The following is a 25,685-nucleotide window of genomic DNA, read 5'->3' on the forward strand; positions in this document are numbered from 1 at the left end:
TTGGATGAGAATTGCCTTTTCAAATAAGAATTCCCCCTGTCTTCCATGGGCTTGCCTCTGACAGATCTCCAAAATAAACAGTATTTAGCATGGCAAGGATCCAAATGTATGCAATTTGCCCAGTGGTAAAATCAGCCTTAACTAGAGCAGGAGGAAAAAAAAAAAGTTGCATTCAAAAATACCTTCCCTCGAAACACACAACAAAACCCAAGCGTGGGGTGTCCGTTAGACAAGGATGATGGAATCTCATTTCCAGCATCCTTCGATTTAGTTAGTGATGGATTTGGGAGCTTATTACTAAAATTGTGTCACGAGCGATGTCATGACCCTTCCTCCCTTCTCTCTGGCCAATTCCCCTGGGCTGGGGCTGCCCATGAAAGCAGGAGGGGTGGGCACCGAGCTGTGGGGGCTGCAAAGCAATGGGAGGATGGGGTTCCGCCTCACACTCTTGGAGGAGCCGACAGCACTTCCTCTCCATCTCAAGATCTGGCCCCAGGAAGCGTGGACTCCCTGGTTAGAAAGCTGTTCATGCCTTTAGACTGGGACCCTTTGGAATCCAGACAGCAGCCAGAGCCACCATCTAAAAACATAGGAATCTCCTATTAAGTTACTCCGCCCTTCTGCATAGAGCGCTCTGGTGTTTCCTGGAAACTGGACATCAGCGCCAAAGGCTGGTGCTGCCTCCTCTCCAGCTGCATCTCCCTCACTCCCCTTAGTTTGGCCATAGAGGTCCTTTTTTTCCCCCTAGAGCATCCCACTCTAGCACCTTCATCCCCTGTTCCCTTTCCTGGGTAGCTCTTCCCTGCTACCCCCTTTCCTGACTTCTAATCGAGGCTGCCCTTCCTCAGTCCTCAGCCAGACTCCTTCTCCTCACCCAGTGGATCCCCTTCCTGGCACTTACAAGAATCTGACACCATCCTGCTATTTATTTGCTGGTTTATCATCTGTCTCTCCACTATAGTTAAGTACCTATCAGGTTGCTGTGTGCCCTGGCATTGGCATGGGGGTGGGCACACAGGAGCCCTGGGAAGCCAGGGACCTGTTCTCCGATGCCCAGGGCTCACCACGCCACTGCTGCAGTAGGTGGTCAGGGAAGACGTGTGGGAGGGGAAGTTGGCAGCATCTTAGTGCAAATGGAGCTGTCTCTACAGGTCACTTTTCATTCATTCTTTCCCCCCTTCCTCCTTCCTTCCTTCCTTATGGCTGCACCTGCAGAATTTGGAAGTTCTCAGGCTGGGGGGGGGTGTCAAATCAGAGCTGCAGCTGCAGCCTATATGGCAGTTTGCAGCAATGCCGGATCCTTAACCCACTGAGTGAGGCCAGGGATCGAAACCACACCCTCACTAAGACTACATCGGGTCCTTAACCCATGAAGCCACAGTGGGAACTCCTCTTTTCTGAAGAAAGTTGGGACTCGGGGCAGGGGAGACTCAAAGGAAGTAATGGGGGCTACAGGGTGGTCCTGGGGGCAAAAACCTTCCTTTTCATACACACACACAGCCCATGTCCCCTGGAACGTCCTTTCCTAGTTCACGGGGAGGAGTAGCCCTCCCGTTGGCCCTGCAGGAACTGAGTTGTCAGCACCCCTAGAAGCCACCCTCACCCCCAATCATCTCTTGTTTCTCCTCCTTCCACCTTCTTGAAACCTCCTGGGAGAGCAGAGCATATGTAACCCTCAGACACACTGGTCTCAGGCTCACTGAAAGCCATGGCCTCTTCCGAGAACACATGGTCCTGACAGGGCTAGAGTAGGCACAAGGGGTTGTGGAAGTCCCAATAGGGGATCATAGATAAGGAGGGAAACCTGGGGGATGTTGGGAGACCACTGGTAAGTTCGAGAAAGCCATCAAAACTAGGCAGGCTTGCTTGACTAGCAGAGGTGCGAGAATTGCCTCAGGTCATTTGGTGAGGGATGGGATGAGGCCTGCATTCAGATTCAGACCAAGGGCAAGAGTTTGAGGACAGCTGTTCAGCTGATTTGAATACACTTTACTGGATACTAAGGAGGAGCTACTACTCCCAAAGGAAAGGAAGAGGCAGGCCTTTCAACCCCCTCTCCCCTTGGATGTTAAAACTGGCCCACTGGATCCTTTTGGCAGAAGCTTCCTTGCCTGCCGCTTGTATCTCTCACAAGCGTCCTATCCTAATAAGTTTGTTTCTTGCCTATCACCTTGTCTCGCTGAATTCCTTCTGCATGGAGGCACAAAGAACCTGAACCTTAGTGAGTCCAGACACAGGGTGAGTAATTCTCATTTAAAACCGTGGGTTTAAGTCCCAATCTGGCTTTAGGTTGGGTTCGAGTCCTGGCATGTGGGTTCAAGTCCCAATCTGGCTTTAGGTTGGGTTCGAGTCCTGGCATGTGGGTTCAAGTGTGTGTTCTGGCTAGGTTTAGGCTGTTAGGGCTGTCAGTTTCAATCTCACATTTCGTTTCAGAGGCACTCCAGGGAATAGTGTCACCAACTCTGACCACTCCCCCAACAGGAGGACTCTGAGAACTCTCTCCCCTGGGGGCCCCGCCCAGGCTGAGGACGCAGGCCCACCCACCAGGGTGCAAGGAGAAAAATCACAGGACTTCTCTTGGTTTGTGTGTCCTTATAATATTTTTATTATTTATGAATGTTTTACCATGTCCATGACACATGAGTTACAAGCAGTCACAATATAGCTCCATAGTAACACACAGATAATGGGGTACGCACGAAACACTATCATTTTTTTCTACACTAGGGGTGCAAGCGAGCAGGTTTGGAGCTGACGTGAAGGGGTAAAGCCAATCAGGTTCACAATAAATGTAGAAATAGGGAGAAAGGGGGGCCACAGAGAGTTCATACCTTGCCTGAGAGAGACAGGATGCTACTAGCTCTCTGCCAGGCCGGGGTGGAGGGGTAGGGCTACCAGGTGTTCTGAATTCTAAAGAGAATGCACACAGTTTTCTTTTGTATGAAATCTCCCAATTTTAAAATATTGGTACCGGATGAACTAGAACAAGGAACAAACGTCGTGGGGGTTAACTAAAACACTAGGCTGCTCTGCCCTGCCGGTGACCTCTCTGTGCCCCTTACGCCTTATCTACATGATTTCATTTTTTCTCTCCAACGATCCTGCGAGGCAGTGCTTCATTTTGGCAGCGCCCATGGCACGTGGAAGTTCTGGGGCCAGGGATCAAACCCGCACCTAGCCGTGACCTGAGCCACTGGGTCCTTAACCCGGTGAGCCACAGGGGAACTCATCTCTCTTTTACTGATCCAGAGATGGAGGCCCAAGGACATCGGGGAATTTATCCAAAGGTCTCAGAGTCTCAAGTCACACGATGATGAAACCTCAGCTGCTTTGCATAATGTGATCTCTCTGGGGCGAACTCCACGTGAATGACTGACTGAACCTCTCCTTGAACCAGTGAGATGCTGACGGTGGGAGAAGGAGTCTGGCTCTCTGGCTTCCCAACTATGGCAAACAACTATAGGAGGAGGCTGGGGAGGGGGGCTAACTCGTCTCAGGATTTCTGAGGGTCCTCAGAGGGTGGGAGTCAGGTCCAAAAGGGAGTGATGTGTTCATGGCATCACAAGACAAGACTGGCGCAAGGATGGAGGAAGGGAGGGGAGAATGCCTACCGCAGCTCAGCTTACTGATAGATAACAATACTAATATTTACTGGGTATCTAACTACGTGTCAGAAGTTGTTCTAAGTCTGTAGCTAAGTCAGAAGCCATTCCTAAGTCTGTAGATAGGTTATTTCGTTTCCTCTTCACCTTGCGAGTCGGTGGTGCCTGGAGTATCCCCATTACACAGATGAGGAAACCGAGGCACGATGACACAACAAAGGTCACAAGCTAGTGGGCATTTGGATCCAGGCACTAGAAAACCAAAGCCCAATGAACCTCTGTATCGTCTCTCTGCTGCTCCAACATCATCGGGATGGGGTACGAGGGTTCTTCCCGCCTCAATTCCACCTGTCCTTATGTGTGACCGGGGGAATTATAGAAAAATACATGGTATGCTGGCTAAATCCCAGAAGCCATGGAAATAGGGCCGTGTCTCTTCTATTAAGTAGATCATGGAAGCTTCCATAAGACAGGAGGTCAACTTTATTTTAATTTTCAACACCTCTCCATTTCTGTGTGTAGGGTACAGGACTCAAAGCCCAGGCTTCTTACTGGGGGCTGTCTTAAGAGAAAGAGTTCACTCTTCCATGAGGCAGTTCTCTTAATTTATTTCACCTGTGGGGGGAGCAGCTCCAGACACGTGGAAAACAATCTCCTGCTCTCAAATTTTTGATAGAAATACTGCAGGGAAGACTTTCTAGAATGACAAAAATGTTCTGTTTCTAGCATGGTAGTCACTAGCCCATATGCAGCTCTTAAGCATTTGAAATGTGGCTTGTGTAACTGAGGAATTGAATTTTTTTTTTTTTTTGGTCTTTTTTAGGGCCACACCCATGGCATATGTTAGTTCCCAGGCTAGGGGTCGAATCAGAGCTGCAGCTGCCAGCCTACACCACAGCAACAGGGGATCCAAGCTGCGTCTGCGACCTACACCACAGCTCACGGCAACCCCGGATTCTTAACCCACTGAGTGAGGCCAGGGATGGAACCAGCATTCTCGTGGATACTGGTCAGGCTCATTACCACTGGGGCACCACGGGAACTCCTGAAATTTTAATTATAATTAAAATTGAATTTAAATTCAAGAAGCCACATCTACCTAGTGGCTGCCATATTGGACTGCATAGCCTCTAAAGGGTGTGGTTGAAAAAAATGGGCTAAACGTCTGAGTTCGGACTTCCCTTCAGTGACTCCCTGCCAAGTCTCTGAAAAGGCCTGAGAAGGAGGAAAGTAGGTTAGGTGCCACCACAGGCTTCCCAGGCCTTGCAAGCAGAGTGCCTCCCATTTAAAAACTAAGTGGGGAAGAGTTTGCGGGGAGATTTCTCATTTAATACCAAATCACTGTCACACTGGGTCACTCTTTAAGCATTTGAGTATTCACGGGCCCCGTGTGCTAGCTGTTTGCCACTGGGTCTCATGTTCTGTAATCTCAAGGCCGAGTCTACCCACACTGCCCTTGCCTAAGCCCCGGACAAGGTTGGAGGAGAGAAGCCAAAACATACCCTTTCCTCCTCCACCTGAGACTTGGGCTCTTTCTCTAGGGTTTGGCTTCCAGAAGCAGACCTCTGAGTTCAGCCACAGTGTCTGTGAGATCAAACGGCAGAGGCATGGAGGGATCATCCTTTTCCCAATACGGCCGGCATTCTGGCTTCTGGTCCACAGGCAGAGTTCGGGCAATTCGGGACTGGCACCTGGGAGAGTAAGAATAGGCAGTTAATCCCTTGGGAGGAAATGCCCGGAAGACCCAAGCCCACGGGTAACTTGGGGCCACACTGGCCGACGCACCAGGGACGATCCGCCTTGATGGTGGTGGTGATTCGGAGGGATGCGTTTGGGAAGCGAGAGCAGGTGTGTTTATAGGAAGAAAGACGTGTTCTTCATGGCGCTGGAACTTGTTTTTCTTTCTCCCCCCAATTCCCAGATTTGTATTATCTCTAATGGCTTCGCAGAAGCCAATCATCGCAGAAATTCAGTTACTCTGCCTTTAAAATGGTGAATTATTTTTTCATTATCTCGACTGTTATTTAAAGTGTGTGATTAAGCCATTATCAGATTTAAATGTTTGTGGGATTTCCATGTATTACTAGATTACTGGGAAAGATTAAATTGAATTTACTGCATTAAAACGTCCAAGAATAGATTAAACAATATTACAGACCTGGGATTGACTTTGGAGATTCTGGAGATTTACAAGTGTCCCAGCTTGCCGTGCTCAGAAAAAGGCACTCCAAGGAGAGACCGATTTATAAGGATATATGCAAATAGAGGTTAATAATCATTTCCACTGATGAATAGGTGGGGAAAACTTCCACAAAATTAAATTAAGAGGCTAGCCAGAGTTACTCCCTAAGGAAAACACTTAAATCACGGTTTTTATTAAATGGATTATTCATCAATAGTAGAGAAATTAATTATCATATGCAAGTAAATGATAGTCTCGCAGGAGAAAAGTTGGGGCAACATCACGGCACCTCGACAGGCATCTACCTCTCAGAGAGACCAGCTTAGTGCAAATCGGTCTGGGAAACCCCAGTGGCTTCGGCTTTACTTTTCTGAACAATAAGGAGCAGTGCGCGGAGAACAGGAATTGCAAGAAGAAACCAAGAATTTCTCTATCATCTTGGAGCACGGGGCGTGGGCTCCAAGCACCTCTGGAAGAGCTGCGTGGTCCTTCCCCACCCGCACGCCCACCTTCTCAGCCTTGTTCTCCAGAGAAAGTGGCCATGCCCACCGTCTGTCCTCTGCGTGGGACAAACCATGGAGAGACCAGAGGATGGACTCTCCGGGCCCTCTTTCCAAGCCTGATGGGGGAGAGGGCGCCTAACGAAGAGACATCCTCTTCTCTGGGGAATTATTAATGGTGAGCGGATTCCCCACGGGAAAACATACTTCAACTTTACACCTATTTTCTCGGGTGGTTAATTGCTCTACCGGCATCCTGTGCACTCAATCCGTCGTACATTACACATAACATTCCAATATATCTTCAGCTCTCCGCATCAGGCCCTGATAATAGCGTCTGTTAACATGCACTAAGTACTATTATGTAGCACATCACTTCATAAATAATAAGATTAGCTGACCTCAGGGCCCCAAGAAGAGTAATGTGTTTAAATGTTCTCATTATTTATTTAAAACAAGAATTAAGGCAACAGAAGCTGCTTTTGACAATCCTCTTAGCATAAATATTAAACTGTTTGCACTGATAAGCCCACACAGCACCGGAGAACAGAGGGGGCGTTCTGCAGACGACTTCCTAATCCTAGGTGTTCGAGCCGCTGCCGTGGTTCTCCGCGGTTCTAGAGGCGGCCTCTAAATCACAGGAAAGGCACGCGGGGAAATTAATATTCAAGGGAAGCTGCGACTCATTACAAAGGAACTCTGCAAAGCTTTTACACTGGTGCTTTCTCTCTGCCTTGGGGAGTAATGCTCAATTGACCAGGTAGGGAGAGTTATTCCAAATTGAGCATTTCCAGCTCGCGGTGGATAAATGATCTGTGCACCCATTATCCTGGTTGGCAGATTAAAGGGCTATGATAAGTGTTGATCCACCTCGGATATCATAAGGTTTGTCAAAAGTCAATAGAGATGCTTTTTCACCTGTCGAGTGGGTTTGGCCCCCCTCATTTTGAGAGAGTATTAAAAATGTGAACCCAGAAGTTTGTGTTTGCAGAAGTTTGCTTACGCTGTACTGGACAAGCTTCTCGGTTTTCTTTTGGGTGAAGTTGCTCCGATTTTCTGCCACTGATCTTCCATGGAAGGACTGGCTGGGGCAGGGACTGGCCGCCTTCTCACACAGGCCCTGAGCGGCTAGGAGTTGCCCATACCCACTGCCTCGCTCCGGGCTTACAGCTAGAACCCCGTGTGGGATTTCTTCGGGGTCTTAATTCAGATCCTTCTGGATCCCTTAAAAAAACTCTTCCTTGAGGCCCAGCCTTCACTGCCAGACTCTCACTGGTCATGAACGGGCCCGAAGGGGGCTCGCTGTTAGAAGAAATGTATTCACCTATGAGAAAGGATAGTCACCCCCCAAAGCAAATCCTGGCGTCTGATGCCACATCACGCCACATGGTGGGACTGAGAGAGAAAGGCTGGAGAATGACCTGAAGGCATATCCCCCTTTGAGCATTTCTCTGGCTCAAACCATTCTGCCTCTCTTCCATTGGAATGTTCTCAGGTGGAAAAGCACAGTGGTCAAGAGTGGGAGCTGCGGGTACCCTGGGCAAGTTTGTTTCTTTCTCCCTTCCTTCCTTCCTTGTTTCTTTTCTTCCGTCCTCCCTCCCTCCCTTCCTTTCTCTCTTTCCAGGGATCGAATCTGAGCCACAGCTGTGACCTGAGTCACCGCAGACAACGCGGGATCCTTAACGCACTGCGCCCCAGCAAGCGGGAACTCTGGGCAAGTTTCTTATCTGTCCAGTGGGAATGAGGAGCAGGAGGGGAAGGATGATCATAGTACCTAACTTACAGGCTGGGTGTGAAGGTTAAATGAATGAATGCATGTGGAGTGCTTAGCACACTGCCTGGCACACGGAAAGCCCTCAATAATTATTAAAAACAATTGTCACCACTGTTACTTCTTCTGCGAGTCCCAGTGACCAAGGGAGGCTGCCTGACCCACCTGTGGCCATCCCCTCCCTTCAGCTCTCCAGAGCCAGTGGCTTCTGGACCGGTCCTTGCTAGGGGAAGCGCTGCAGGTAACAGAAGCAGCTCTTTCCCACTTGAATCAAATTGAGTCTGCAGCCGAATCCCATCCCAATGTGACATTCCAGGACGCCGATGCTTATATATTCAAGCTGCTACAACTCTCCAGGGACGGGCGAAACGGCTCAGATTCAGAAAGACCTAGCAGTTGTTCCCAAGACCCAGAATTCATAAAAGGCGCTGTCGTTGGACTTTCTGAGTGGCGGGCGTTTCAGACCGACTTGGGATGAACAGGAAATAAAGGTGCACTGTTTCTCAGCACACATACTCCTCAGCTCTCGGTAAAATCAAGGGGCTTCGAGTTGTCTTTAGAAATGTTTTAGGAATCCTGGCAGTGGAGGCCATTCACTGCCTTGTGTCTATTCCCCCTTTCCCAAGGAAGATTCTAATTTTCCCATGGAGGATCCATCCCGTCCCCAAGCTTAGCCACAGGGTTTGGGTGGGACTGGCTCCACCTCCACAGCCAGGGGGAGAGCCTTGACTAGTTTCACCTCATCAGCAACCCCATTCTCCCAGCCCCAGAGAGGGGTTGGGGGGGGGGCACATGACCCAGTCTGGGGCAAGACTGAGGGAGTAAATCAAAGGACTGGTCTGGGAGCTAAAGGAAAAGACCTCCTTATCCTATTAGCATGTGGGATCTGGAACCACCACAGTCACTTTGCTACCACGCAGCAAGGAGCTGGGTTCTGGGTCACAAGGTTTGAATAGCTGGATTGAGCCTCCCCTGAAGTCAGGTAGGCTTACTTTTTCATTTATTTTATTTTTTTGCTTTTTAGGGTCACATCTACAGCCTATGGAAGTTCCTAGGCTAAGGGTGGAATCAGAGCTGTAGCTGCCAGCCTACACTACAGCCACAGCAACGCGTGATCCGAACTGCATCTGCGACCTATATCAGAGCTCACGGCAACACGGGATCCCTGACCCATTGAGGGAGGCCAATGATGGGACCCACATCCTCATGGAAACTAGTCAGATTCGTTTCCACTGCACCACAATGGGAACTCCTAGATTTTTTTCCGTTTCACGAGCTTGTTATTGTCTGCGTCAGGTTCTACCGGCACTTGCAACCCAAGGTGTCTTGGCTGATATGCCAGCCATTCATCCCATCTCTCCATGACCTCTCACCTTTTACAGCATCCATTGTCATGGTCCTGCCTGCCAAGTGGATGCCGATGTTCCTGCTAATGTGGCACTACTGCTGATGTGGTGCAGTGTGTGCAGGGATCATCTGGGTTGGAGACATCAAATCCCTGGCCTTTGTTTTAGGTTGAGATAGTATTTCTATTGGAGACAAATTTCTACCCAGAAAACAAGAGAGTGCTGGCATCATCTACACTGGCTTTTGCATGAAAAGAAGCCAGTTTTTGGTTTGTTTCTTTTGGCTGCACCAGCAGCATGCGGAAGTTCCTGGGCCAGTGATCAAACCCAGGCCACTGCAGTGACAGTGCTGGATCTCACCCGCTGAGCCACCAGGAAACTTTGAAAAGAAGACAGTTTTAATGACGAGAGCTGTATGATCTTTCTAAAGAAAGCTAAAAAAGCTTTTCTAAACTCAGTGTTCCAAGGATAGTAGATCATTCTGAAGCCGACTAAACAGTAAGAAAACTCAGCTAAACATTAAGACAGTTAAAGTTTCCCTCTTTCGATCTTGTCCTTTCCACTCCCATCCTGAAGAAAAATCCTCTTGCGAATGCTTGGGGTTAGCAAATAAACTTGGATCTACTCAGAAAACTCTGCTTCTTTTACGGAATATTACAAGGGGAGCAGAGGCAAATTATATATACTTCTTGCTCCTTCCCAAATTCACATTATTTTTTTAAATAATGATTTTAATTTTTTTCCATTATAGCTGGTTTACTGTGTTCTGTCAATTTTCTACTGTAAGCAAGGTGACCCAGTTACACATACATATATGTACATTCTTTTTTCTCACATTATCCTGCTCCATCATAAGTAACTAGATATAGTTCCCAGTGCTATACAGCAGGATCTCATTGCTTATCCATTCCAAAGGCAATACTTTGCATCTGTTAACCCCAGATTCCCAAACCATCCCACTCCCCACCACTCCCCCTCGGCAACCACAAGTCTGTTCTCCAAGTCCATGATTTTCTTTTCTGTGGCAAGGTTCATTTGTGCCGTATATTAGATTCTAGATATAAGTGATATCATACGGTATTTGTCTTTCTGACTTACTTCACTGAGTATGAGAGTCTCCCGTTCCATCCATGTTGCTGCCAATGGCATTACTTTGTTCTTTTTAAATTTACATTATTTCAACTCAAAGGACTGTAGAAGCCACCCTCCAGACTCTTGCTACTTAGGAAAGGTTCTCCCCAAATGACCTAGCAACGTAACAGGAAGCAACTGAAAGGTGTCACACTGGCTGGCCCACCCCTAGATTGCCCAGAGGTCCTCGTCTTCTCCCACAGGTGTCACTCCTGCCGGGCCCCACTGCCGGCTGATTTCCCCAGGGCTACACTTCTGTTTGGATGGTCGGGATTGCAGCCACATTAGTGAAGGACAGTGGCCATGCTGAAATTAACCACTTTAGCTAAAGTGTGTGTTAATTATGGGTATGCAAGCAGTCAATAAAAGGTTAATGCAAGAGTCAAAGGATAAATTTCTCCCCTTATTGCATCACTTCACAGCCTAAATGACTAACATTACACTTTGTGTTTTTAATCAATAGGTTTTACAGTAATGTGCTGGCCATTGATTTTAAGAAAACACATACGGGCTTCCTCCTTGTCCCTAAATTTTGCGACAAATAAAGGACAGGTAACCTTTTCATTCCTCTTGAGGAAATGATACAGATTCGGGAGAAATGGTTCCTGCTAAAAGACTCATGGGGATAAGCAAGCTTAATAAAAAGGACAAAAAACCAGAACTTGATGGAGAAAGATTACCAAATGCAGGCCACAGAGGCGAGAAGAAAAATTAAACGCCGGAGAGAGAATTCTTTAATGCTAAAGAAGAGAGTAACTACTGTTAAAATAAGTTCATTCTATATAAGCATCCCGAAGAATCTCAACCCACAGCACTGTTTCACTCAATGTGCCCAAGAAACTGAGCCAGATGGGGAGGCAGAGGTATCTGATTCTCATTTCTTGTGAGGGCTGCCCTGCCCCGGCTTAATCCAATGGCAGGTGGAGCTTGGGGGAGGTGGAGGGGGGGCCCTGGATTCCTGGCTGGCTGCCTTTTCCACCACATTCCATCTCTCCTAGATTCCTATTTGGACCCAAATGGGCCCTGTCCCTTGACTGCTCAGCTATTCTTGCCAAGTTCAGATAAACCAGGAGATTCCAAACCAATTCAAGGAAGAAGGGAGCAAAATGGTTCTTCCCCCGCCTCCCCCAGCACTTTTAGGACAATTATTCCCACAAGTGAGGGACAAAACTTTTTCTTCTTTGCATTTTAATGACTTTGAGGTTCTCAGAGCATAAGTACCTATTGTCTAGAGGCATAAAAGATACATCTTCATCTCTTAAGAGCATAAACTACTTCTAATTAAACAGCTGGCCATTGTTGTCCTCAGGGCATCAGTTTTAGGAATCCCCTGTGGGTACCAACACCCATGGGAACTCCAGTCCCTTACAGTTGGCCCCCTGTAGCCTCAGGTTCTGGGTTGACAGGAGGGCCAACTGTGTATTTACTGAGAAAACACTCCATCTATAAGGGGACCTGCTTAGTTCAAACTTTTTCAAGGGTCAACTGTATTCTGGGGGGACCTTGAGACAAATCCCTCAACCTCTTAGTTTCCTCTGCTGTTGCATGAAGTTGATGTTTCACTGCTTCACTAGATTATATAAAGATAAAATTAAATAATGTATACATAGAAGCCCTTTAAAATATGTAAACTACCAACACAAATGCAGCATCATACCTCAAGAGCCCCTTCCTATGTAACACAAGTCCTATTTTTATTTCTTCCCTTTTTTACGGTCACACCTGTGGCATATGGAAATTCCCTGGCTACTATGGGTTGAATGGGAGCTACAGCCACAGGCCTACACCACAGCCACAGCAACACCTGATCTGAGCTGCTTCTGTGACCCAGGCCATAGCATGTGGCAACACAGGATCCTTAATCCACAGGAGTGAGGCCAGGGATTGAACCCGCATGCTCATGGAGACATCAAGTCCTTAAATCGATGCGCCATAATAGGAACGCTACCAGTTCGATTTTTAAAACACAGCCGATTAGGCAACACTGGCTAGGGGGAGCCTGTAATGGTTAAAAATAAGTGTGTGTGGGGGGGAGAATCAACTACATGCATCCAGATAATAGAATACAATGCAGCCATTAAAAATAATGTATCAGTGGAGTTCCCTGGTGGTTTAGTGGATTCAGGATCCCGCGTTGTCACTGCTATGGCTTGGGTTGCTGCTGTGGCATGGGTTCCATCCTTGGCCCAGGAACTTCTGCATGCTGCAGCCAAAAAGAAAAGAAACTTAAAAAAAATAAATGTGGAAGACATCACAATTCTAAAGACTAGAACAATTTAGACTCACAACTTCATCAGAAGATAACCAAGGACTGAAACATGGCACTCTTCCTCAAGTCAGCATTTTTTTCTGGAATTTTAACGTGTGAGGAGGAGTTGACAGTCAAGTTACTTAGGAGCCTCTGTTAGGGTGTCAGAGAATACATTCCCCCAAACAGTGTCAACCAGCACGGAGGCCTCACTCGGGCAGAAAAGCCTGAGGTGGTATCACATCAAGTTGACCTTTGACCTGCAAAACCTAACTGCCGGGAGAAGCATGAAAAGAAAGGGGGAAAGAACGATGTTTTAAAGGGACAGCACTCTCCTCAATGGCCTTCCGTGCTCTGGAGGGAGCCGGAGACCACATGGGACCTGGTGTCCTCCAGTCTCCGTCTCTCCAGGCCCAGCAGAGTCGCAGCATCTTGCCACGCGGAGCGATCCCAGGGTTCAATGAAAAGTTACTTTTTTCATATAACACCGGATCTAAATCCCTGAGTGCTTTATGTATGATTTCAAGGATTCCGCGAATGACTCTGAGTCTCCATAACATCTACTTTAAACATGACATTTCAAATCTCCCCTTCAGAGGCCACTCCGCTGCACCGTGTTCACGGTCTCGCTATGCTTCCCCCACACAACCTGTCTGAGGGCTGAGAAGGGCGTGCAGTCCTGTTTATAATCATCCACCCTGGACACGCCAAATCCTTTAAGAGACGAGTGAATGGCTTTATCGTTTGTCTTCTTGGACTTTTGGTTACTGCCGTCGTGGCTCTGTGGACAACTTGGCAGAGAAAGAGCCATCCTGTCACACCTGTCACCATGGTTTACTCTGACAAAGCTGCTTTTCTAAAATCAGCTTGTGTGATGTGTATACCTCAGTTTACCTACGGCAGAGCCACGCAGCAAAACCAACTCCTGAGAGCTCCAACAAAGGACACCCTCGCTTTCTCTCTGAAAGGCTTTTCACCGCTTGCCTCTCTGCCACATGCTCGTGTTCCCAGATCAGTAAACTCAACACACATCAGAGTGGGGAAAGACCACACTTTGGCCCATGGGTCAGCTGGTCAGCTTTTTTTGGGGGGGGCGGGTGTCAATACACCTTTTTAGCAGGTAGTAGTTTTTCAGCCATGACCACTTGAGAAGCCAGACTTGACTTTCGGTTCTATAAGGATCTGCTTTTGGCCTCGCATTTCAGAGAAGAAGGGAGAAGGCTTAACATAAGATAGTTTGCCTAGATGCTCTAAGAACCAAACATCCCCCAGATGCTTTTGAACACAGGATAATGCCATGCGGTCACCTGGATAACCAGCCATTTTTGCAACAAACCATTGCGCCCATTCAGCGTGGAGGACCTGTGGTCCAGACCTTAGTCAGTCAGCATGTTTACGGAGTACCTACTGTGAGCCTGTACTGTCCCCTCAAAAGGAGGAAGAGGGAACAGCCCTGGGAAGAGCTCAGGCAAAGCCGGGCTGTGCAAACAGCTGTGTTCTCCACATTTGTTTGGAACCCAGCATTTTCTTTTTCTTTTTGTCTTTTTGCCTTTTTTCTAGGGCCGCTTCCCGCAGCATATGGACGTTCCCAGGCTAGGGGTCCAATTGGAACTGTAACCGCCGACCTACACCACAGCTCACGGCAACGCTGGAGCCTTAACCCACTGAGCAAGGCCAGGGATCGAACCCACAACCTCATGGTTCCTAGTCGGATTCGTTAACCACTGAGCCACAACAGGAACTCCGGAACCCAACATTTTCAACGTAAACAACAGTTCTCCCAGATCCCAATTCTTCTTGACACCAAAAAATATCTACCATTTCTCTGAAAGATAATATTACTATACTATATAGCCCCGGAACCATGAAGAGCAGGGCGTTTGGTTTTGTTGAATGACAATATTTCGAGTTTCAACTTGGGATCCAAGGAGAAATTTCCTCTGACAAGGGTTTTTTCAGTCATCCTGCATATGGAACCAGGGCTTCGTCGCACTTCAGATCACCGCTAGGAGCTCCTCTGATCTAAGGCAAAGGCTCCCCCAAAGAAGAGAAGCCCCTGGGGTGAGGGATGAGGGGCTCAGACAGTACCTCCAAGAGGTCGGGAGAGGAAGAGACAAAGTTGAGGGGCTTCTTGCTGGTATAAACAGCAGGGACACTTTTTGGCAGTGGAATGGCTCAAAGGCATCGCTGCTCTGGCAGGGGCCGGGAGGCTGCCTCTCCGCTTTCCCCATCATCTGTACTATTTGCTGCCTCCTCTGGGGTATCTTCCCAACCCACGTGACGGTACTGTGTGACCCTCACATCCCCTCACCCCTCTCCTCGTTTCTCAGAGGTTTTCACTGCTGCAAGTGTCAGGCAGTGTCTACGTCTTCTAATCAAACAGAAAAGGAGGCCCAGAGGATTGACTAACTTGTCCAAGGTTTCACAGCTAAAGAAAGAATAGGGTCTGGATTCAGCAAAATGGTCTGATTCCAAATCTTGAACCCTTTGCACTATTCCAAAATAAAAGCATCAAAAGAATCATTTCCGGTCCTTGCTATAAACAGTTTTCCAAGGGTATCTAGCCCCAAGCTAGGCTCCCCCAGGGAAGTTCCTGTCCATGTGAATTTTCACAGGTGACTCTTCATGAATACATTTTTTTCTTTTTAGGGCCGCACCTGCGGCACATAGAAGTTCCCAGGCTAGGGGTCGAATCAGAGCTACAGCTGCCAGCCAACGTCACAGCCACAGCAACACCAGATCCAAGCCATGTCTGAGACCTACACCACAGCTCACAGCAAACACCAGATCCTTAATTCACTGGGGGAGACCAGGGATCGAACCCTCATCTTCATGGATACCAGTTGGGTTCTTAAACAGCTGAGCCAAGCAGGAACGCCCACAGGTGACTCTACATACTGGACCAGTTTGCAAAAACGCTGCACCATCTTAACCTGCCACAGAGGACCACGAGGTGCTGCAGGTGGAATGTGGGGGTTGGTGGGGGGCATCTTTGGGTCCATAGAGAATTCACATTAAATTCACCTCCATGTCAGAGGATACTGGAGTTAGGGTCAGTTCTTGTAGATCCTCAACTTGACCCCCTAGGCAGGCAACTGGTGACTTTGCAGGGTCTGGCATGGAGATCAGGCCCCCTGGAGTCCTTCCCCCATCTCAGGCATATGCCGGTAGGCCCGGGGAGCCACTTACCACGTGCGACTGCTTGGCCCACTGCTGCGGTGTAAACCCAGGAGGTGGAGGGTTGAGGACAACTTTATCCCCGGCTTCATTTGTCGGCTTGTCAGTTACATAATGAGAGTGATGAATGGGCTACCTTGACAGCTGAACATTTAGGAGCTGCTGACCTTTGATCCCTGGTCACATGATAGGGTCACCTGAAACTTGCCTGACTTCTACCTGGCCCAGGGTAACAATATAAAGGTCAAATCAGCTGGACTATTATATGAATCGCGTCTGAGGCAGCCTGGTTGGGAGTTTTAAGAGAGGCCGGGTTGGGTTCCCCAGCACACAAAGCTGTGGAACCACTGCAGAAATGTGCTCGACAAAAGATATACAATTTCAAAGCAGTCTAGAGTAACTTTCCTTGCAAGGGAATAGAATGAACTCATTATTTTTAAAGGGCAACAATGAAAACAAACACTTTGGAAGAAAATATATTCTGCCGGTGACTCTGCCATTGGGAGAGAAAGCATACAAGCATGTGCCTTAATGAGTGATATTAATGCTATACCTGCAACATGGCAGAAGGTCCAATTTGATGCAATTACGGGAACAAAATCCCCACCGGGTAGTATCAAGCCCTCCTTTCAGCCATGGAATATGGTCTCTCTGCTGTCCTCTGTCAGCACAGTCCCCCACAAAGGACCCTGATGTGCACCAAAGATAACCCTTTCCAAACTTCGTGACTTCCCCGTTGCTTGAAACTTAAGTTTGCACGGGACGGTCGCAAACTTCAGAAAGACTCCAGAATAACTCACGGGCAGAAATTCAAGGCAGCTGTGATTTTCAGATGTACACCAACGTTTTAAAAAGTGTTTCTTCTCGCAGACCTGAAGATTTTGCTTTTTGACTCTCTGGTTAAATTCCATTTACTGAGCATCAGAGAACAGCCGTCACCGAGGTAATAAACACGGTTACGAAAACGAAAACTCAAAGGCCAACGCCATTGATTTCCAGCAGTTAGAAACGTCATAACCTATGGAAGAAGCAGACATTACAGGCGAATCTGATTTACATCAAGAGCTTGTTTCCTCCAAAGGATTTCTCCCTGCAAAATCAAAGACCGACAGACAGACTGCCATCGCAGTGTAATCCATTCATACTCTTGAGAGATGAGCAAAGCAAAGGACAATGGCTTACAGAAGAAAAGGCCAGCTGTTCTGCCTTTGGAATGCTCATTTGAGTTGTAAGCTGTGAAATAAATTTGAGTTGATGGTTCTCCCATCTGCTCACCTGTCAGTCTATTTCCACTGTGCTGCTGTTTTTAGAAATACTTCCGTGTAACCTGCCTAATTGGTTTTTGGATGCCGAGAAACATTTCCCAAGTTTATTTTAACCTTAGACAGTACACGAGGCTACTGGGCCTTTGCTTCTCTTCTCTTCTTTAAGAACATTCACTAATAGGTCAAGAGCACTTACACAGAAAACTCGGTGGAGCCCCAAACCAACAGTCGGAATGCAGAATTACAGAGAAGATGGTGAGCCAAAAGAGAATGCCAATTGATCAAGGGCATCCCAGTCTTCTGATGAATTTATGCTTTGCGCTGGTTTGAAAGCTGAGTTCAGGTCAAAATTCTTACAATGGAAGGCAGCTATGCTCACCACTATATCATACTAAGTGAAGTAAGTGGGACAGCAAAAGAGAATCATATGATATCACTTATGTGTGGAATCCGAAAAAAGATACAAATGAACTTATTTGCAGAAAAGAAACAGACTCACAGACTTTGAAAAACCTATGGTTACCAAAGGGGACAGGTGGTGGGGGTGGGAGGGATGGTCTCGGGGTTTGGGATTGGCAATAGGCACGCTGAGGTGGATGGAATGACTGGCCAACAGGGACCCGCTGTGCAGCGCAGGGAGCTCTACCCAATAGTCCGTGATCATCTATGTGGGAAAGGAATCTGAGAGAGAACGGATGTGTGTACATGGATAACTGAGCCACTCTGTGGTACAGCAGAAACAATCACAACGTGGTAAGTCAACTCTGCTTCAATAAAACTTTATTAAAAAAGGAAGAAAAAAAAATATCTTAGGATGGTCCATGCGTCCCCGCATGATCCACCCCTTTTCCCACCCCTATGCCGTGACCTCTCTTTCCACTTCGCTGTTCACTTCGCGCAGTCCTACTGGCTTATCTGCTCTTCCTTGAACAGACAAAGAACGGTCTCGGGGCTTTCCTATCTCCTGCTTCTTCAGCCTTGAAAACTCTTCCCCTAAGATAACCGTGTGGCCCGCTGCCCTACGCCTTCAGGCCATACTGCCCCAACACCATCCATCCAGTGAGGCCTTCCCTGACTGTCCTACTTAAGTCAGCGACATCTCCCCTTCCTCCGCACCCAACCCCCCACACGCCCCGCTCCCCACCTTCTCCTCCTGCCCCATTTCCTTCACAATACTTGATACCATTTGGGGGTATGCGTGTGTGTGTATAGAGTAAGCTCCCTGAAGGCAGGGATTTCTCTTTAACTCATTGCTGCTGTATCCTCCAAGCCTAGAGCACTGTAGCCACAGTAAACACAGTGGGATGCACAAATGGCTAAAAGCAACTCACATGCTTCCTTAACACAGAAGTCATCTCTCCGCAATATCACCAATTTTACGATAATGACAATATAAGTACAAGGCACCATCAAAGGAGAAATAATAGTATTGTTATTACCCATTGACAAGGGAGACGAGACTGTAGAAAGAAAATCGGTCTGGGAATTCAAGACCCAGCTCTGCCACTACCCTATCCTGTGACCTTGGGCAAAACATTGACTTTCTGCTCATCTGAATCAGATCTATAAAATGAAGGGTTCGGTGAGACAAAACCTAAGGCTATTTTCATCATTAAAAGATTGGGATTTTATATCTAAATATTATGGTTTACCTGCACATACTTTATCTCAGGTGACCCTCACTCCTCACTACTCCGGAAGAAAATAAAGGTGTCCCAGCTGGGTAGATTAGAACACGGAAGCCTTGCTCCAGGTCACGTGGCTGGTAAGTCACGTTGCTGGGATGGAACCTTGGGTCATTTGCTAGTTCAGTGTTTTTCCATGAAACTGTGCTTCCTCTGTTTGTAGAACTGGAAGAATATCAGTCACTGTTAACTCTGATTCAAAACCTATTTTTGCAGGCAAATTCTAACCCCCTTGAGATAACACATATGTATCAAAGATCCCACTGGGAACTATTCTACTCTAGCCCAAGAATCCCTGGGTTCTCTAAGCTGCCATTTCATTTCAAGATTAGCCATAATAAACGGCTCCATCTGCCTATGGATGTTTTATGACAGGAACAAAATTATATTTCACTGTAGCTCTTTGGCAGAAGGGTAAGAAGTCTGAGCAACTAACTGTAGCATCACGACTGTTATGCTAACAAGGCCCCTGAACTCCAAAGACATCAGAAATGCCCTCATCTTAAATCCAAAGCAAATCTGCATTTTACACCCCTAGGAACTGAATGACACTGTTTCTGCAGCTAACGTTTAGAAATTAAAATGGTGTTTCTTGGAGTTCCTGTTGTGGCACAGAGGAAACGAATCCGACTAGGAACCATGAGGTTGTGGGTTTGATCCCTGGTCTCGTTCAGTGGGTTAAGGATCCGGCATCACTGTGAGCTATGGTGTAGGTCACAGATGTAGCTCAGATCTGGTGTGGCTGTGGTTGTGGCTGTGGTGTAGGTTGGCAGCAACAGCTCCGATTAGACCCCTGGACTGGGAACCTCCATAATGCCGTGGGTGCGCGGCCCTAAAAAGACAAAAGACAAAAAAAAAAAGTGTTTCTCCCATATAAATATCTATGCTACTAGGTTCAGTGATCAAGGAGGACAATTCCATAAACTATAATGAAAAGGATTTTTTTTTAAAGAATGCGTATACACGTATATACATATATATTTATATGATAACAGAATCACTTCGCTGTACACCTGAAACGAATACAGTATTCTAAATCAATTGCCCTCCAATTTTTAAAAAGGGATGACAATTCAATGTAGCTCACTAAGGGCCTGCCTGCTGATCAAGCCAGGATTGGGGCAGAAGAGGTTTGGTTATTGCTACCTGTGCACATGCGTGCAGGGGTGTATTCATTCATCTGCTCATTCATTCAACAAATGTTTACTCAGTACGAAGATCTATAGATACTGGTGTCCCAAAGTTCCAGGTTTGGTGGAGGGTACATTCTAGTGGAGGAAGACACACAATAAACATGTGTATTAGTTATAAACTGCTTTGAGGTGCACGCAAAAGGGACTAGACATTAACAGTGGCTGATGAAGATGGAAGCTTATTTTTCTTTTGCATTAAAGAAGTTTGAGGAGGTCACATGACAGCAATCCACAGACATCCGAGACCTGGGTCCCTCCATCTATTTTTATGGCTCTGCCATTCTTAGCCGATGGCTGCCATCCTTGAGGTCACCTTACGTTCGAGGTGCCTGACCACCTCACCTGGAAAAAGGAGAGAGGGGGGAAAATACGCCCCTAGACCCTTTTTCTAAGGAAGACATCCAACCAACCTTCACCTTTATCTCACTAACTAGAACTCAGTCCCTGGGCTGCAGAAGAGGCTGGGGTGTGTCAGATTTTTGCTTTAGTTATGGTTTTTTTTAGGACAGTGAATCAGAGCTGCAGCTGCCAGCCTCTACCACAGCCACAGCAGCGTGGGATCTGAGCCATATCTGTGACCTACACCACTGCTCGTGGCCATGCCAGATCCTTAACTCGCTGAGCGAGGCCAGGGATCGAACCTGCCTCCCTGTGGATACTAGTCAGCTTCGTGACCAATGAGCCGTAAGGGGAACTCCAGGAGTGTCAGTTTTTAACTGGATGTGCTGCTCGCTTCTCTCCTCCATCAAAGCTGGGATTCTATATTCAGGAAGAGGAAAGAATGGCGACAGGATGAGAAACTGGTATTCTCTCCACACGATGTAAGCAAATCGATATTAAGGTAATTTCTGCTAGAGATAAATGCTCTGGAGCAAATCAAACAGGAAATGAATAAGAGGGAGATTGGAGGGTGGGGGAGGGCTCTGATGGGCATCTATCTGGGGGAAGAGGATTGTAGGTGACAATGAGTCAGGCATGGTCCAGGGACAGTAGGAAGGCCACTGCAGCTGAAGGATGGTGACCAAGGGAAGCAGGACCAGGGTCTTGACGCTACTGCACAGACTGATTTTATTCTAAGTGCGGCAGCAAAGCCCTGCAGGGTTGATTCAGGGCCGTGATGGGATTTCGTCCCCTGCTCTGCAGAAAACCCCTCACTCCTTTACGAACTGGGTCATTTCATGAGAGTGAACTTGTATGTTCAACCTCCTTGCAGTGTTCGGTTCAGGAAGCAAGATACCCTCCTTAAGACCCTTCCCTGGCTTGATGGGCCCTCCCCAGGCTGCGGGGGCGGGGGTGTCGGGGGAGGACACTGAACTTGACCCTCCTGATAGCTTTGCTGGCTTTGTTCCTCTTTGTGCTGGAAGAGAAATGCAGAAATACTGCCAAAGCCTCCCTGTGTTCCTACGTTCACCGAATGTGAATCTTTGGAACGCAAGGCAACGCAACACGCATCCAGTGTCTGCTGTCCTTTGCCTTGTGGGGGCCGTGGATTCAGCCTGGGGAAGGGTAATACTAGAGGCTGTGGGCCATGGAAGACGGGGCAGGCCTCTGAGTCCACGCGGGGATGGCTTCTAAAATGACTGGGTTGGAAAGAGTTTCTGAAAAATGGCACTTCAATAGAAAGCCGACTGAATTCTGAAATGCTCCAACTGAAGTTGCTGCTGGGCTGCGGGCAACGCCACCGTGGACAGAGCCCACCGGCGCCTCGGAGAGGAAGGATAAGTTGCCCAGAGACTTGCCTTAGGGCTGCATGTGGCCTCCAAACCACAGGTTAACTGGGTGGGTTGATTCATTAATCATCACAGCCATGGTGCTCCCACCCGGGCGTCTGCACGGAGAAAGCAGGCAGAGAGACCGGCCATTATCTATTTATCGCTTACAGTCTAGCACGTGCTCGTCTTCCAAGGGCTGGCGCATCCTCTCCCGCTCCAGGGCTTTGAAAGCTTGGATCTGGAGTTCCCGCACTGCCTGGGAGGAGCGCATCCCCCCAGCATGAGTGTCTGCTGGTGGGGTGACCTTGGGAAGGGCACTTGGGCAGCATTTTGTCATCTGTCAAGGCGAGACAGTCACAGAGCCCTGGAGTCACGTCTGGCAAATACTCACGCGTGGACCAGGGCTAGCTGCCTCATCTCAAAGCCCCTTGGATCCGGGAAGAAGGCTTTTCCCAACGGGGAAAAAGAGCGAGGCCATGTCCTTGCCTGGTGCCAGTGAGAGATGGAGGAGGAGTGAGGGGTGGAGACAAGTGTCTCTTTGCAGGAAAGACACCCTTAGGCCCTGGAGGCGGATCCCGGGCCCTTTCTCATTTGCCAAAATTCAGAAGGTCACAGGGAATCAAAGGACGACTCTGCTTGTGCAGAATGTCATTAGAGAGGAGGCTGGGAACCAGAGGCCTGTTACAAGTCACCTTTCCGGCGCCTGCAAACAGGCCGATTAATGGAGAAGTTCGGCTCCTGACTGAGCGTTACAGGAGCAGGGTCAGCTGGGAACGGGCCAGGGCTCGGCGGTGAGTCAGGACGGCGCAGCAAGGACCTGATTAGCGGCTGTCACCTCCTGCCCCCCGTGCCTGGCCTGCCAGGGAGCCAGGCTTCTCAGCAGACTGCTAAGTTAGAATTTACACTTTTTGGAAGAATGCTGCTGCAGTCAGGACCCACATGGGAGCTGGCACAGACCACAGGCCATTATGCTTTCTCGGCAGCCTGAGCTGATAGGTGAGCTCAGAGCGAGAGGGAAGGAACTTGCTGTTCCTAATTTAAATGGCTCTTTCTAGCTGGAGACTGACTTGCCCGGGTCCTAGTGCCCAAAGGCAACCCCCAGTAAGTGACGGGGCTGGGGTCCTATGTGTAAAGTGCCCTCAGCAGCTGGCCTGCCCATGTGTCATGAGGGGACAGGTCTCAGACAGCCTTCCCTCCACAAACAGTTCTTGCTCTGGCCTCCAACCGATGCCACAAAGTATACCATTCATTCGTTTTGCTCAAGTATATGGTGGAAAAAGAGGAAAAGGGCATTTGAAAATGCCAACTGCTTCAGAGTTCCCATCGTGGCTCAGCAGTAACAAACCTGACTAGCATCCACGAGGATACGGCTTTGATCCCTCATCTCCCTCAGTGGATTAAGGATCCGGCGTTGCCATGAGCTGTAGTGTAGGTCGCAGACACGGCTCCGAGTTGCTGTGGCTGTGGCGTAGGCCAGCAGCTGCAGCTCTGATTCATCCCCTCGCCTGGGAACCTCCATATGCCTCAGGTGCAACCCTAAAAAGCAAAAAACAAAAAACAAAACCCAACAAACCAGGTAACTGCTTCTGGGAGGAGAATATTTTAAGTCACTTCTCGGCTAGATCATGCTGCTTCCTGATGGGGCAGAGGAGCACGGGACATCTGCCTTCCCGGGGGGGAGGAGGGGGCGGTCGTCGGGAGCCCAGTTGTACCTTCTTTACTGGTCCACACAGGGTTGACCACGTGACTGGCCTTCTGGGAGAGATTCGTTCAGGAGGCCAGCAAATACAGACTAGAAGCAATTTAATTGGTTCCAAGTTAATGTCCTTTTCCACTTGGTCTCCTGTAAGCACCTGGGAGTTATGGCCACTAACTTAAAATGATTTATAAAGTTCTTTCCCAGGAGAAAGGTCTTTGGACAGGCAGCGAGTGAGGCTGTGAATTATGCCTCCAGAGCGGGTATAGTACAAGGATGAAGGAACAGGTTCAGCTGTAAAGAACCCGAAGCTCTCTCTTAAAGAGGGAGGGGAGTCTCGTTTTTCAGCAAAGGGATTTTTGACAGTCACGGCTAGCTCTCCTGGACTTCAGATTTGCCAGAACCTCTGTTTCCAGGAACTCATTTCAGCTCATACCTTCTCCATTTTAACACACTTGCTCAGCATTCGTGGCAAAGTTAGGAGACTAGAATCCGGGTCTTGGGGTCCCTAGTTCACTGCAGGTTTGCTTGTTTTTTTTTCTTAATGTGATCATTGCTAACCACCATTTTTTGAGGATCTGCTTTGTGCCGGCTGGCATGCTAATAAGGGCTTTATTGTAATCCTCATAATGCTCTGAGGTTACAATTTTGATCCCCATCTTACAGATGGGAACACTGAGGCACTGAGGGGTGATGTAATCTGCCTGAGGTCACAGAGATTGTGAGTGTTGTGGCCAAGCTATGAACTTGGCCCTGTGCTACAGTTCAAACCACCGCCATATATATAGCTTTTTAGAGCTGAACCCACGGCATATGGAGGTTCCCAGGCTAGGGTCGAATCGGAGCTACAGCTGCAGGCCTATGCCACAGCCACAGCCACATAGGATCTGAGCCACATTTGCCACCTACACCACAGCTCATAGCCACGCGGGATCCTTAACCCACTGAGCAAGGCCAGGGATCGAACCCGCATCCTCATGGATCCTAGTCGGGTTCGTTAAATGCTGAGCCATGAAGGGAACTCCACTGCCGTATGATGTTATTAGAACAGTACACACTCACGGTCTTAAATCCAATGATACAGAAGCGTTTGTATGATGAAAAGGCAAGAGTCTCCCACTCTAGTTCATCCCACTCCTGGCTGTGTTGCCAAGGATGGTTACCTTCTGTCTCTCACCAATGCACACATACCGCCATTCCTTGAATTTCCAACTTCACGTATTATCTGTTAGCTTCCTGCAATGTTACATAAGCCTTCAATGTTCCTTACTCTGTGCACGGGCAAACAGTGTTTGCCATAACTAGCCTCCAAACAGACCATGCCTTCTGCATGCATCCACATCCTAAAGCTCTGCTGGTCCTCTTTGGCATTTGCTTTATGCAATAGATTGCAGCACAGGTGACACCAGCACAGTTCCTTTAAAAGGTCCGGCAGCTTCTGCTTTTGTGCTCTTGGGAGTCTTGAGCCTTAACGGAAGGAGTCTGGGTGTCCTTCGGGAGAGGCCACGCAGAATGGCCACGTGGAGAGATGGAGGCACAGTGATCCCAGAATCCCCAGCTGAGCCCAGCCTTTTTGCTCCAGCCGCTGCCTGACTGCAGTCCCAAGTAAGACCCTCAGCGAGGCCAGCAAAAGAAACTCCTCTCCAGATGAGTTAACCCACAGAAGACCAGGGTGGTATGTAAGAAGTAATAACGACAGCTGTTTTAAGCTGCTAAATTTGGGGGTGATTTGTTAGGTAGCAAATAAAATTAGTGTTTGCTGTATTTTCAGTTCCTTCATTGGACACTGTTGGAACTTTAGGATGTGCTTAAATTCTATATCTGGTTCCATTAACTTTTGTTACCGTGGTCAAAAAATATAACATAAAATCTGCCATTTTACTCATTTTTAAGTATACACTTCGGTGGTATTTACTGCATTCACAATGTTGTGCAAGCGTCACCAGTGTCTATTTCTAAAATTTTCTCACCGCCTCAAACAGAAATTCATTAGGCAATTTCCCATTCCCCCTTTCCCCAACTCCAGTCACCTCTGATTTATTTTCTGTCTCTGAATTTTCCTATTTTAGATAGTTCATATAAGCGGAATCATAATGATATTTGTCCTCTGTGTCTGGCTTAGTTTACTTGGCATGATGTTTTTAAGGCTTGTCTAGGTGATAGCATGTATGAGAATT

General features: G+C 48.0%; 1 protein-coding gene across 1 annotated transcript in view; it reads right to left on the reverse strand.

Moving 5' to 3' along the window:
• FTO (fat mass and obesity associated) overlaps positions 5,130-25,685 on the reverse strand; it is a 387,563-nt gene continuing 367,007 nt past the window's right edge. Inside the window, 1 exon segment of the mRNA NM_001112692.1 lies at positions 5,130-5,293. Coding sequence (NP_001106162.1) covers positions 5,140-5,293 — 154 coding nt within the window. The 3' untranslated portion in view covers positions 5,130-5,139.

Source organism: Sus scrofa, chromosome 6 (assembly GCF_000003025.6).
Source record: "Sus scrofa isolate TJ Tabasco breed Duroc chromosome 6, Sscrofa11.1, whole genome shotgun sequence".
Classification (NCBI taxonomy): domain Eukaryota; kingdom Metazoa; phylum Chordata; class Mammalia; order Artiodactyla; family Suidae; genus Sus; species Sus scrofa.